Source organism: Sorex araneus, chromosome 5, assembly GCF_027595985.1.
Source record: "Sorex araneus isolate mSorAra2 chromosome 5, mSorAra2.pri, whole genome shotgun sequence".
Lineage (NCBI taxonomy): Eukaryota > Metazoa > Chordata > Mammalia > Eulipotyphla > Soricidae > Sorex > Sorex araneus.
The window spans coordinates 121,828,218-121,841,839 of NC_073306.1; the positions used below are offsets into that span (position 1 = coordinate 121,828,218).

The 13,622-nt window shown below is 59.7% G+C and overlaps 1 protein-coding gene across 1 annotated transcript in view; it reads left to right on the forward strand.

Moving 5' to 3' along the window:
- The window catches only part of ARHGAP40 (Rho GTPase activating protein 40), a 28,102-nt gene extending 21,265 nt beyond the window's left edge, over positions 1-6,837 (forward strand). Inside the window, exons 11-15 of the mRNA XM_012933636.2 lie at positions 1,309-1,515; positions 4,157-4,303; positions 4,957-5,126; positions 5,810-5,865; positions 6,531-6,837. Coding sequence (XP_012789090.2) covers positions 1,309-1,515; positions 4,157-4,303; positions 4,957-5,126; positions 5,810-5,865; positions 6,531-6,622 — 672 coding nt within the window. The 3' untranslated portion in view covers positions 6,623-6,837. The remainder of the gene's footprint in view (positions 1-1,308; positions 1,516-4,156; positions 4,304-4,956; positions 5,127-5,809; positions 5,866-6,530) is intronic.
- Positions 6,838-13,622: the final 6,785 nt, after the last annotated feature.

Below are 13,622 nucleotides of genomic sequence, written 5' to 3' on the forward strand. Positions count from 1 at the left end.
TCATTCATTCACTCGTTCATTTGTTCATTCATTCATTCATTCGTTCGTTCAGCAGCTGTGCCAGAGGCTGGGCTGCAGGGAGTGCCCACCTGACGGGCGTCTTTCCTGAGATGTTTGCTCTTAGGGGAGCAGGGACCCCCAGACGGAAGTCGTGCTCAGCTGTAGGTGGGCTGCAGGGAGTGCCCACCTGACGGGCGTCTTTCCTGAGATGTTTGCTCTTAGGGGAGCAGGGACCCCTAGACGGAAGTCGTGCTCAGCTGTAGGTGGTGCTAAGAGGTGGCGCGGGGAAAGTCCTTTGTGTCCATCTAGGAGGGAGGCGTGAGGGTTATGATCCTGAGGTGAAGATTCCTTCTTCCTACAAGACTTCTCAAACTTTCACCAAAGTTTGATCAGTCTCCAAGTGGGCGTAGGGCATGGCCTGTCCTTCCTAACCCGGCCGATCTCGGGCCCCATCTGAGGTGGAAAGCTCACTGTGGCAGGAGTGTCCTGTGGGGGCCCTCTGGGAAACAGTCTGCAGCAGCCCCGCCGTGTGTGATGGGGGGGGGGCGGCGCTCAGGACTTGGGCGGGCACAGCCTTCACTCAGCTCCTTGGACCTCCTGGCTCTCTCCGGGCCAAACCCAAGATACACCTGTGGGGTGAGGCTGTGAGGAAGCCCCGGGGTCTTTCTGATGTGGTCTGCACACCTACCCACCCACCCATACATCCACACATCATCCCTCCCTCCCTCCCTCCCTCCCTCCCTCCCTCCCTTCATCCATCCACCCACCCGCCCTCTTCCTTCTCCTCTTCTCCTTCATTTATCTTCTCTGGATATGTGGCTATGGTTGCATTCTCCAAGCCACAACTTCCTTCTCTGCAAAGAGAGGAGTGTGAGGCAGGAGTGGTCCTGAGGATGGACCATGAACTGCTCCCAGAGGGGTCAGGCCCACGCAGAGCCTTTCATGCACGGGAGCTGTCGCCTTCCTCTTCCTCCCATGGCCTCTGCTTCCCTTTCCTTTCTTTTGAATTTGGGACAGACCCAGAGGCCAGACTCCGAAAAAAAACAGTTATTGTGGGGCTCACTGGGAAGAGACCCACGTCCCAGAGTTCTCGGGGGGGGGGGCAGCTGGAGTCTGGCTTGGATGTCCCGAGCATCCTGAGAGCGGGTGCTGACGGCACTTTGCAGAGTGAGGCCACAGGAGGACTGATGGGACCCTCTGGCGCCAGCCCCCTGCTTGGTCCCTGGGACCTCCAGGAGTCCCCACGCGGCCCAGCCAGGTGGCACCCGGACTAGCGCAGTTTGAGGGAGGGTCTGTGCCGCTCCGCAGGCGCTCCTGGAATTCCTCAGGAAGGTGGTGGCCCACGAGAAGAGCAACAAGATGTCCCTGTGGAACGTCTCCACGGTGATGGCCCCCAGCCTCTTCCTGCACCAGGGCCGGACCCCCAAGCTCCCCAAGGGCAACGAGAAGCAGCTGGCAGAGGGGGCCGCCGAGGTGGTGCAGATGATGGTGCACTACCAGGACCTGCTCTGGACGGTGAGTGCTGTGGGCACCGTGCGGACATGCGCACTGCCCACCCGTTCTCCTGGGGTCGCCTCCCGGGGCTGCAGACTGTCCACCAGGTGGCAGGCGCGGCCCCCGTTCTCCTCAGGGTCGCCTCCCGGGACTGCGGCCATCCAAGTGGGTTGTGGGCTGTGTCCTTTTGAACCCCCAGTTTCGACTTTTCTAGAACCTCAACTTCTTCCATATCTGCGGGGAGGTCACACCCAGCTATGCTCAGGTGTGATGCCTGACTCTCCTGGCAGTCTGGGGGGACCGTGGGAGGTGTCAGGGATCCAACCCAGGTCAGCCATGTGCAAGGCAAACCCTCCAGCCGCTGTGCTCTCACTCCAGAGTGCTCTTCCAGCATCTTCTTCCCCTCTTTCACATCCAAAAGATAACCTCCTGCTTCCGCCTGCTGGCCCCACTCTGTCAGTCCCCTGCCATCCTGATCTGCCCCAGCTCCTGGATGTTCCCTGAGTTCCCACAAGTTTCTTTTATGTGGGGGCCAGAGTGCTATGTAAGCGGGTAGGGCATTCACCTTGCACCTGGCTGACCTGAATTCAGTCTCTGGCATCCCAAATGGTCCCCTGAGACTGCCCGGAGTGATCCCTGAGTGCAGAGTCAGGAAAAGACCCTGAGCATCACCAGGTGTGGCCCCCACATTATTTAAAAAAAATTAACAGGGGCTGGAGCAATAGTACATCGGGTAGGGCGTTTGCCTTGCATGCGGCCAACCTGGGTTCAATTCCCAGCATCCCATATGGTCCCCCGAGCATTGTCAGGAGTGATTCCTGAGTGCAGAGCCAGGAGTAACCCCTGTGCATTGCTGGGTGTGACCCCAAAACCAAAAAAAAATTAAATTATTTCACATCAGAGCTTTGAGAATGTGAAAGCCCTTCCTTCAAGGTCAGGGACACGGGACTTGCCTGTTTTGCCGCCCCCACCACGCACCGTGCCCAAAATAACCATGCACCGTGCTCTAAGGTGAGGGCAGGGAGAGGAAGAGCCTTGTGTGAAATGGCTACACAAGGCCTGCTGGAGGCTGAGGCGCAGCAGTGCCCGTGGGAGAGTATTCCTCAGCCCTGGAGCGCCTCCTGGACCACTCACTCTGCTGAGAAACGGACAGTCAATCCATCCATCTCTCCACGGATCCAGTTAGCCAACCATCCCTCCAGTCTTCCTTCCCTCCATCCATCCATACTTCTTTCGTTCCTTCACGCCATCCTTCCATCCATCTGCCACGCAGCCATGTGTGCAGTCATCTACCCACCACCCATGCACCAGTCCTCCCTCCCTCCCTCCCTCCTTCCTTCCTTCCTTCCTTCCTTCCTTCCTTCCTTCCTTCCTTCCTTCCTTCCTTCCTTCCTTCCCTCCTTCCTTCCTTCCTCCCTCCCTCCCCTCCCTTCCTTCTTCCCTCCCTCCCTCCCTCCCTCCCTCCCTCCCTCCTTCCTTCCTTCCTTCCTCCCTCCCTTCCTTCTTCCCTCCCTCCCTCCCTCCCTCCTTCCTTTCTTCCTTCCTTCCTTCCTTCCTTCCTTCCTTCCTTCCTTCCTTCCTTCCTTCCTTCCTTCTCTCCTTCCTCCCATTCGGCCAGCTGTCCATCCATTCTCCCATCCTTCCCTCCACTCTTTCTCCCACCCACCCACCCACCCCCAATCCACAAACCCATCTACCTAGCCATTCACCCTCTCCACTCATCCATCCGCCCACTCACTTTTTCTCCCCATCCCCCCTGCTTCTCTCTGTTTCCATCCACAGTCGCTAAGACACGTTCCTTTCATTTCAGAGAGCAGTTCCCAGCTCTGCCCCCCAGCCCCGCGTCCAGATGCGCCTCCCCCCCTAAGCCCTCCCAAGCCGTTTCTCCAAATCCCTCACGACCTCTGCCTCTGGCCTGTGCAGTTCAGTCAGCCTGGAACTTCCTCTCCTCTCCGGCAAGGGCACCAGCCCAGCACTCTCTGCTCCTTCGCGTCTGTCCAGTCCATCGCATCTTCCCAGAGTCCGTCCTTCCTCCTGCCCTTCCAGCCCCTGGGGTGCGGGGCTACTAGGCCCAGCCGTGACAGTGCGGACATAGATGTTCCAATAGGAGAACTTCCCACCTCGCTTCCCCCATGGGTCACCTCTTGCCAGCAGTCCCGGGGCTGGTAAATTGATGAGAACGGGATGGAACTGGGATCTGCCAGGCCACGAGTGGGGGGTCTCCCCTCTCAGCTGGGTCCCATTCCACGGAGACCTATGGGATAGTCTGGTACCTCTGTGGGAACTCCCAGTTCTGGGAGCGTGGGGCTCCCAGCCTTCATCCATTCCTGAGTGTTCTGGGGTCCCCAAGAACCCAGGCAAGTCCCCAGAATCCAGCTGTCTTACCGCAATGACCCTGCAGCCACTTTCTGGGGCAGTGTGTGTGTGTGTGTGTGTGTGTGTGTGTGTGTGTGTGTGTGTGTGTGTGTGTGTGTGTGTGTTGGTGGGCCTCCTCTCCTCTGCTTTCAGGGCTCTCTGCCCCCTGACCCTGGTTAGGGGCTAGAGGGACGCTTCGCATCCGCAGTTGAACCCACATGTACTTGCAGCCCCGGGAAAGGGGTGCCACACAGGGCCCAGGAGTGCCCCGGGTTCCCCATTATAAGACTCCACTCCTCCCTGCCAGGTCGCCTCTTTCCTAGTGGCCCAGGTTCGAAAACTGAACGACAGCAGCAGCCGGCGGCCCCAGCTCTGCGACGGGGGTCTCAAGATCTGGCTGCGAAGGCTGCACGCTGACCGGGACCAGATGGGAGATGACATGGACCCGGAGGCGGTGAGGGTCAGGCTGGGCGCGGGTGGTGGAACTGTGCTGCCGATTTTGGCCACCGGGGGGCGCCCTGGCCTCGTCGCTGGAGCTAGAATCCCGGGAGCAGAGTCCCGGAGGTTGGCTGGGCTGAGCTGGGAGCTTCCCTGGCACCTGCAAGAGGCCTTCAGGACCCGGCTTTCAGACAGTCCCTGTGTGTCTGGCCCCGGGGTGGGAAAGTGATGCTGTGCGGGGTGTGCGGTGATTGGGATCAGGCGGGTAGCAGAAGGGAAGGACTGTCAGGTCTCCGGAGTGCTCCCGGGAGGAGCCCTGATGGGGCTTTTGGCTAATGTGAGGGTCTGGAACCCTGATCTGGGCGCCCGGGCGCTGGGGGGATGATGAGTCTCTGCAGAAACCTGCACACACGCTCTCCTGCTGGGCAGGTGGCGGGCACCGGGGGCAAGGGGGGGTCGTGGAGGGGTGCGGGGGTGTTTCTGAGCCTCTCCATGCCTGTATGCATCTTCATGTAGTCTGCGTGTGGTATGTGTGTGCAGCTTGTGTTTCCCTGGCGTGGTACTGCTGGAAACACGTATACACATGTGTCTGTGCGAATGCATTGGAATTCCAGACCCTCTCACGTGTGCCTGAATGTGTCATGTGTCTCCCCCTCACCCACCCCCCAGATTCCCAAAGTGGCAAAGGTCCGGGTGGCCTGGCCCAGCAACGACCTCCTTAAGGTACCCCTGACCCCCGGCATCAGAGTAGCCCACGTGCTCAGGCAGTTTACAGAGGGAGCCCCGCCGAGGCCCCGGGGTCCGAAGAGGAGCGAGGACGCGGCCCGCCCCCTGCCACGGTAAGGGACACAGACTGGTGGGCTCAGCACCTCACAGCCCTGAGTTGAAGCGGTCTGCGCTGGCCTCTGGCCATTTTCTGCTTGTTTGGGGTGGCCAGGACACGGTTTTCCAACCTTCCGAGGGCCCCTCAGTGATCAGTGATTATTGAGTATTGATAATAGGCAGCCGTAATTGATTCCTTCATTTAACTGGCGCTCAATGAGTGCCTTGCATAGACCGGTCCTGCTAGTCCCATGGAAAGGAAAGACAGGGGGCTGGAGCAATAGCACAGTGGGTAGGGCGTTTGCCTTGCAAGCAGCTGACCCGGGTTCGAATCCCAGCATCCCATATGGTCCCCTGAGCACTGCCAAGGCTAATTCCTGAGTGCAGAGCCAGGAGTAACCTCTGTGCATCGCCAGGTGTGACCCAAAAAGAAAAAAAAAAAAGAAAAGAAAGAAAAGGACAGACAGGTCCCTCGGGAAAGGAAAACAGGACTCAAGTAGCCCCAAGAAAATCTGCAGTTATGCTCTGCCTTAGGTCGAGTTAGAGCTCTGGCGCATAGGTAGTGGGAGGGTAAAGCCGTGGCCCCGTGTAGTGTATGGCACGGTGGAAGGCTGTGCAAAGGCCCTGAGGCCAGTGAGGCCCTCATGGGTCTTGGTGTCGCCCACAAGAGCTCAGCAGGGCCTTCTCTCTGCCCGTGCAGCTGCCCGCCCCCGAAGCCAGGATGTGCACTGCTCTATGAAGTCGGAGGGAACATCGGTGAGTTCCCGGTGGGGACTGGCTCTGAGCGCAGGGAGGGCTCCCGGGCTCCCACAGGGAAGACCCAGACCCCTCAGCGAGCCTGGCCTCGTGCAACCCGGTGGAGTCCCGCCCTGAGGTGAAGGGTCAGCTGTGGCCGGCTGCCAGGGTCCCCTCCTGGAGTTGGGGGCGAGGCCAGCTGTGTGTGCCTCAGCCCCGGGAGCGGGACGGCACCCCCAGGCCCGGGCCAGGAGGCCCTAAGGAGCCGCAGGCGCGCTGCGGGCCCGGGGCTGGGAACCCGCAGGCCTAAGCTCCTAGGGGATGGCGGGGGTGCGGGGGTGCGGGGACCCCGCAAGGGCAGAGGATGAGGCTTCAGGCCTCCAGGGATGCTCCTTACTAGGAGGGGTGAGGGAGTGAGGGGGTGCCTCGCCTGATGCGATCCACCAGGGGGCGCCAGAGCCCGTCCCCTTAGAGGCCGGCGGGCCGGGGACCGGACCTACCTGTCAGTCATCGCCGGGGGCGGGACTTCCCCTCCATCCTGGCACGGCCTGGACCGCCCGGGAGGCCGGTGGCCCCAGAAGCGGACAGCCGGGAGCCGGAGCTGTCCAGGTCACCAGCCGCGGGGAGAGCGCGGGGCAGTGGCCCGGGAGGGCCGCCCTTCACCCCCTCCACCCCTCCTTCCGCAGGGGAGCGCCGCCTGGACCCAGATGCCTTCCTCTTAGATCTCTACCGCACCAACCCCCACGGCCAGTGGGTCATTAGGCAGAGCCCCGCCTGAGCCGCCCCCGGCCGCCCCCGGCCCCTGAGCCCCGACGAGGAAGCGCTGCCGGAGTTGGGGGGGCGCATTCTGCAAGAACTCGGGACCAGACCCCACTCTCTGGTCCACTCCGGGCGGGCCTGCCCCCTCCCGCAGGACAGAGACGCTCCATCCCCCAACCCCACCCCCACCCCGCCCCGACCCCGACTGGCGCAGCAACGGAGGGGGTACTTGGATCCCAGCTGGCTTCTGTCCCCATTCCTGCCCCAGTGGCCTGCGCTGGACAGCAGGGTTGGGGACCCACCAGGAGTGCCCTGTGGCCGCCAGTGCTGTTTGTTGGCTGTGCCCGACTGAGAGAACAAAAGAGGCGGCTTTGGGACACCCCACCCTCCACACACACACACACACACACACACACACACACACACACACACACACACACACACACACACACATACATACACACACTGCAGCCCAGTCTTGCCGTTTTGTAACATTATTTAAACCCTGTTCCAGCATGAAAGGTACATGGGAGATGCCACTTCTGCCTCGTTCTTTGCCCCAGCCCAGCCCTCAGGGGGGGCTGGAACACCTCTCATCCATGGGAAACTAGCCTAGGGGTCTGGTGCGCCTCCAGCATGCACCCCCAGCGGCGGGGAGCCATTTGGAGGGGAGGAGGAGGCTCGGAACAAGTTCCCGATGGGGGGGAGGGGGAGCTGCAGGGCTGAGGACCCCCATGGGCGCCCTCGTCTGATCATTCAGACGCTGCATTTATTGAGCACCTGCAGTCCTCAGGTCTCACCCTTGGCTCCGTGTTCAGGGGAACCCCATGTGGTGCCAGGGATCGAACCCGGGTCAGCGCCCGCCCCACTGTACTGTCTCTCCAGTAGCCCTAGTCTCGCGAGAGTTGTCTTTACTACGGTAGATGCCGGGTCTTGCTTTGCGCTGGCCCAGAAGCAGAGCTGGAACTCAGGGCCTGGTGCTGCTGGGTCTTGCTTTGCGCTGGCCCAGAAGCAGAGCTGGAACTCAGGGCTTTGTGCTGCTGACGGTGGGAAGAGCAGGGGGTGCAGGGCGATGGGGAGGGGGCGGCTGCCCCTAAGGCTGCGTCTCCCAGCAAGTTCCCCAGTGCACAGGGCGGGGAGGGAGCACGGGGCACACGCCCGCCTGGAACACGCCATTCACCCCGCTGCTGGGCTTGTGCCCCGTGCTCTGCACCAGAGCCGGTTTCCCCCACTGCCCACTGCTGCCCAGAACAGTCCCTTTAGCACTCGCGCCCAGCCCTGGTGTCCTCCCCGCCAGAGGCCCTCTCTGACCACCTGCTTCTCTCAACACTTTCCTCCTCATCCTTTTTTTTTTTTTAATTATTAGTGAATCACCACGGCAGAGCCTGGCAAGCCTAACGTGGCATATTCAATATGCCAAAAACAGTAATGATAGGTCTTGTTCCCCTGACCCTGGAAGAGCCTCCAATCGTTGGGAAAGACGAGTAAGGAGAGGCTGCAAAATCTTAGGGCAGAGTGTAATTAGAGACCTTACTGGTGCCCGCTAGCCGTAAATCCAGGAACAATGGGATGACAGTGATACAGTGACAGTGAATCACCATGAAGGGATACAGTGATACAGTGACAGTGAATCACCAAGAGGTACAGTTACAGACTTACAAACTTTCATGCTTGCGTTTTAGTCATACAATGATCGAGTGCCCATCGCTCCACCAGTGCCCATTTTTCACCACCAATGGTCCCAGCACCCCTCCCCCCTTCCCCACCCCTCCCCCATTCCCCACCCCACCTCTGTGGCACTGCCTTCCTCATTCTTAAGACCTGGAATGAATCTTACTTGTTTTCCAGTTTATCTGCAGGAAGAGTGACAGCCTCTAGGGGGTCACACCCAGCAATGCTAGGGGGGTGATGCGGTGTGGGGTATGAACCCTTCCAGGACCCGCACAGGGCAAGCCTGCACTGCAAGCCCACCCAGCTCTCCCCCCTCCCCCCACATCTGTCTCCTGTCACACCCAGAGGGCTTGGTCGTGCAGGTTCTCACTCTCCTCTGGGTATCCTGGTACCCACCTGGTCACGACTCAGTGTAGCCAGCACGGGCTGTGGCATCAACCCGCCTGGTCCAATGGGTCAGGGATCACTGGGAGTGGCCCCTGGGCGTCGTGAGTATTGCTCAGGCGCCCCCCTCCCCAAGATAATGGTACCTTGCCGATACTCAGGAAAAGTGTATTGCCTGACGGGGGGTTTGATCCCTGGCACCAGAGTCCCCTGATCCTGCCAGGAACACCCCCAAGCACTGAGCCAGGGGAAGCCCTTGAACATCACTGAGTGTGGCCAGAAATCAACAAAAATGTGCTGTATGAGGAGCTAGAGAGATAGTATAGCGGGTAACGTGTTTGCCTCGCACACAGCTGAGCGGGATTCAATCCCCAGCACCCCCTGTTGTCTCTGAGCACTGTCAGGAGCCAGGAGTGAGCCCAGGGTACAGTGGGTGGGTGCACCCCCACCCCCGTACTGTGTGAGTGGAGGGATCAGCGTCCCTCCTTCCCTCCCCCCCACCTTGCTGTATCCTGGACTCTGCCTTCCCTCGCTGCCCGTGTAGACGTGTTAAGGCACCCGAGGTCCCTCAGTGCTGGGGTGTTTGGCGTCTCCCTAGGACTCCCCGCAGGCCCCGGCGCTGGTGCAGAGACCGACCTGCACTCTCCACCAGCTCCCAAGGGTGCCCGTGGGCCCAGGGTGTGTGGCTGGAGGAGCCCAGTCCCCCTGACCCGGCAGCAGGTGGGGGCCCGGCCGGGCTCCCCGTTTAATCACCTGTCACGTGGCTCATCCATCTTCTGTGCTATCCAGGGGCGCATCTTCCCTCCCCCTGCCGTGTCGCAGTGATTGATGACCCGCGCCAGCCCCGCTGGGTTAGCTCAGTGGGTGCCCGGCTGCTCAGGGCTCTGCCAGCGGGGCCAGCCTGGGGGGGACCCGTGTTCTCTTACAAAGCCTCAGAAGCTTCCAAACTGTGTCCCCCTCAGGTCCAGATCTTGAAGCCCTCACCGCCGCCATAAGAGGGTCTTCCTGCCACCAAAAACGTCGAAGGGGGTCAGGAGCCTGGGGTGCTGCCCCCACAGGAATGGGGGTTCTGTTTTTGTCCAGAGCTGCCCCGTGGCCGTGACACCAATGTCAGGGGGCAGGGACAGTCACCTGAAGAAGTGGGGAAAGAAGCGTCTGAGGGAGGAAGCAGATGAACCCCCAAGGCTGTGGTGGTCTGAGGGCTCTGGGGTGTTCCTTGCCCTCCTGGAGCTTTTCTGTCACACCCAGCCCCACCCTCTTTACCCACCCAGACACCACCCACCCCTATAATCACCCATGGGGCCCCTCAGCTTCCTGAGCACTGTCAGGAGACACCCCCCAAAATTTCAGTTTTTCACAGGGCCGGATAAATAGTTCAGGAACTAAGGTCATCTTGGCTAGCACGTGGCCAACCCCAGTTCGAACCCTCGGCACTTAAGCGAGTCCCTTGAGCACTGTCAAGGGTCATTCCTGAACACAGAGCTGGGAATAGCCCTTAAGCACGACTGGATGTGACCCCCAAATAAACATGGGCAGAGTTAAAGCAAGGACGCCGGGCTGGGCGGAAAGGCAGGCTGGCTGCTCCAAGGCCACGGTGCTAGCCAAGAGCACAGTGTGTTAGCATGAGGCCTGCTCAGCACCCAGTGCCCGACGCAGTGCTGCAAGAGGCTGTTGCTGGAACAGCGGGGATTGGAATCACGTCACTTCCATTATGACAGGGAAGACAGGCTCAGGTGGGGTGCTTAGCCTGAGCCACTTCCTTGGGGATTTGTTTTCTTATTATTTTTTTTTATTGAGCCACCATGAGACAGAGTATTACAAAGCTGTTCATGATTGGGTTTCAGTCATACAATATTCCAACACCATCCCTCCACCAGTGTACATTTCACACCACCAATGTCCCCGGTTTCCCTCCGACCCACCCTCCAACCCCAACCCAACCTCCACCTGCCTCCTCTCTCTCTCTCTCTCTCTCTCTCTCTCTCTCTCTCTCTCTCTCCTTTTGTGCACTCTGGTTTGCAATACAGGTGCTTAGAGGTCATCGTGCTTGTTCAGGGATTTCAGTATTTTTATCGGGAAGGTAAGGCTGGAATAGGTTTTTATAAACTGGGTGGCAGCTTGAGGGTGTGAGTGTGACTGCCGGGCTTCCGGAAGGACAGACAGGTGGGGGGAGGTAGCCCATCCCGACCCAGAGAAAGGCTGGAGATTTCAGTCACAAAACCCACATACCTGAATTTTCAGCAGATTAACATCTCAGTGAGGTCTGTCCCGAGACACTGGAGTCCAGCTGGGGGCATGGAGGTGATTCTGGAAGGTGGGAGCAGGCGGCTGCCGGGAGCTCAGCTTGGGCAGGCACCAGGCTAACCTGCCCCCCTCCAACCTACCCCGGTCTGTTCAGCTTTGCGCGGGTCTGAGATTAACTGCAGCTTTCTATCTCTATCTCTTTTGAGATTTATTTATGAGTCTCTGGAGCAAGGTTGATAAGTGAGCTTGTATGACTCAGCTGGAGGTGGTTTGCGGGTGTGACTCCCACTTTCCTAATTTTTGGCGGTTTAATTTCTCAGAAAACTTGGTGCTGAGTTGGGGGCTGGAGTGATAGCACAGCGGGGAGGGCGTTTGCCTTGCACACGGCCAACCTGGGTTCGATTCCCAGCATCCCATATGATCCCCTGTACACCGCCAGGAGTGACTCCTGAGTACAAAGCCAGGCATAACCCCTGAGCATCACTGGGTGTGACCCAAAAAGCAAAAAGAAAACCAAAAACTTGGTGCTGAGTTGTTGGGGTCTGACGGAGGCACAGCAGCGATCTGAGGATGTCAGGAAGGCTGAGGGGCACCGTCAGGCTGCTGATGCCCTCACCCTTGTGTCCAGGTTGACCCGCTGGTGGTGCTGTGTCCTCTGGGCCCTAGTGGTAGTGGCATCAGTGGCCCTGGCAGGGACCAGGACCAAGGCCAGGGCTGCCACTGGTCACAGTTCGGGCGCTCTGGGCGGCAGCCACTGGTCCTGCAGAACCTGCCGTGGGCAGCGCCGGTGGTGCAGGCTGGTCCAGGGAAGAAACAGTGGCAGGGACGTGCCCTACTGCCGGTGAGTTGCCTGAGCCGCCCTTCCCTAGTGGGAGCCTGAGCACCCGCGGCTCTGGGACCCGCGCTCCACAGTAGCACCAAGTTGGACCCCAAGAGCCCTGTTCATTCATGATGAACTTCTGCCGCTGTGGCCGCCGGCTGCCCGTAGCCCTGAGAGCTTCAGAGCTTGTATGGGCACCACCACCTTCACGAGTCTCACTGTTGCCTTAATTTTGATACTCTGTGATTACTCTTGGGGCAAGTGAGTCAAGCAGGAGAGGGAGTGGGGAGCACTCAGGCAGGGACCTGGACAGACCCCGGAATTCTGCCTCCCCTGCCCCCCGGCTGCTGGGGAAATGGTGTTTGAACTGATCTTAAAAGAACAGGCAAGAGGTGGAAGGGCACCCTGGGCTGGAACGGTGTGTGTGGGTGCATCGTGTGTCTGCATGCAAGTATGCATGTGTGCATGTGTGCACTGTGTGTCGGTGTGTGCCTGGGTGCATGCATGTACAGATGTGTGTATGCGTGCATGTGTGCATGTGTGTGTGTGTGTGTGTGTGTGTGTGTGTGTGTGTGTGTGTGCGCCCCCAAGCAGAAAAGGAGCTCGCAGTGGATGCAGCCGAGTACCGAGCAGGCAAGTGGGCAGAAGGGCCGGAGCCAGCAAGGGTTCCTAAAAAGTCTGGGGCCAGGAAGGGTCTAAGTGTGTCTCCCTTCCAGAGCTCCGTGGAAGGCCTCAGAGAGGCACCTGCCTGCTGGCTGGCTCTGGCTAGTCCCCAGCAGCTGTCCCTCAGGCTGTGGGAGGTCACTCTTCTCCCACATCCAAGAGCCCCTGGCTTCTGCTGGGCCTCGCACCGTGGCCAGCCCAGGATCCGTGCAGGGTGGGCTGAACAGGGTCTCAGCCTTTCCCCCCAGACATGGCGGTTCCTTGGCGGTTTCCAGGAGAGCAGTTTCTGCATGGATGTGGCTGTGTCTGGAACCAAGGCAAGGGTGGCGGGATGCCCAGAGAGTCCAAGCCAAGAGCACAAGCTGACCAAGGTGATGAAACCAGCCTTGTGGGTTTGGAAAGGACGAAGCTGGCTAGCAACCCTGGCTGTTACCCCCAGCACCCCCCGCTGCTGAGTGGGTGGGGAGTTTCCTTCCATAGCTGACCCTCGGCCCCCACCAGCCACTCTGCAAGGGTGGGTGGGAGGGATGGGAGCCACTTGTCATTGTCCCTGAACAGTAGCTGGCAGGAAGCCCAGGGAAGGGGCTCCCCAATAGTAAATCTGCAGCTGCCTGTCTTTAAGGTAAAATTACCGTAATTACGCCAATTACCAAATCCATCAAGAGCTTTGGGCTGAAGCGGCCCAGAGAACAATCAGATCTGAGGAGAGTGAGTCATGGGTGGGTGGGGGCACAGGGTGGGGTGGGGGGCGCCTTGATTTCAGCAGCCCAGGCTTTTGTCTGGGTGGGGGTGGGGAAACGCAGAAAAATCATTAGCCAAGACCCCATTTTGCTCCTGCAGTGAGGTTTTTTTCCTCCTCTTTACCGGAATGAAATTTCCAAAGGGGAGAAACCCATTCTCAGATGAACCTCCTGTCCCCATGGCCAGTTTGTCGGCCTTGAGGGTTAAGGGGAAACCAGAGAGGAGGCTGGAACTTGGGGCTGGGGCACGGGGCCAGCTTCGTCCCTTCCAAACCCACAAGGCTGGTTTCGTCCTCTTGGTCAGCTCATGCTCTTGGCTTGGGCTCTCCGGGCTCCCCAGCCTGCCCCTGGCGGCGTCTGTGGCCCTGCCCACAGCCCCGTGGGGGCTCACTCCGAGGTCTGGGTGGAGGTGGGTTGGAGGCAGACTCGGCAAGTTACTAACTGGACGTGTCCCCCTCTTTACCCACCTCCTCCTCCTGGCCTCCTACGCTGGAGGC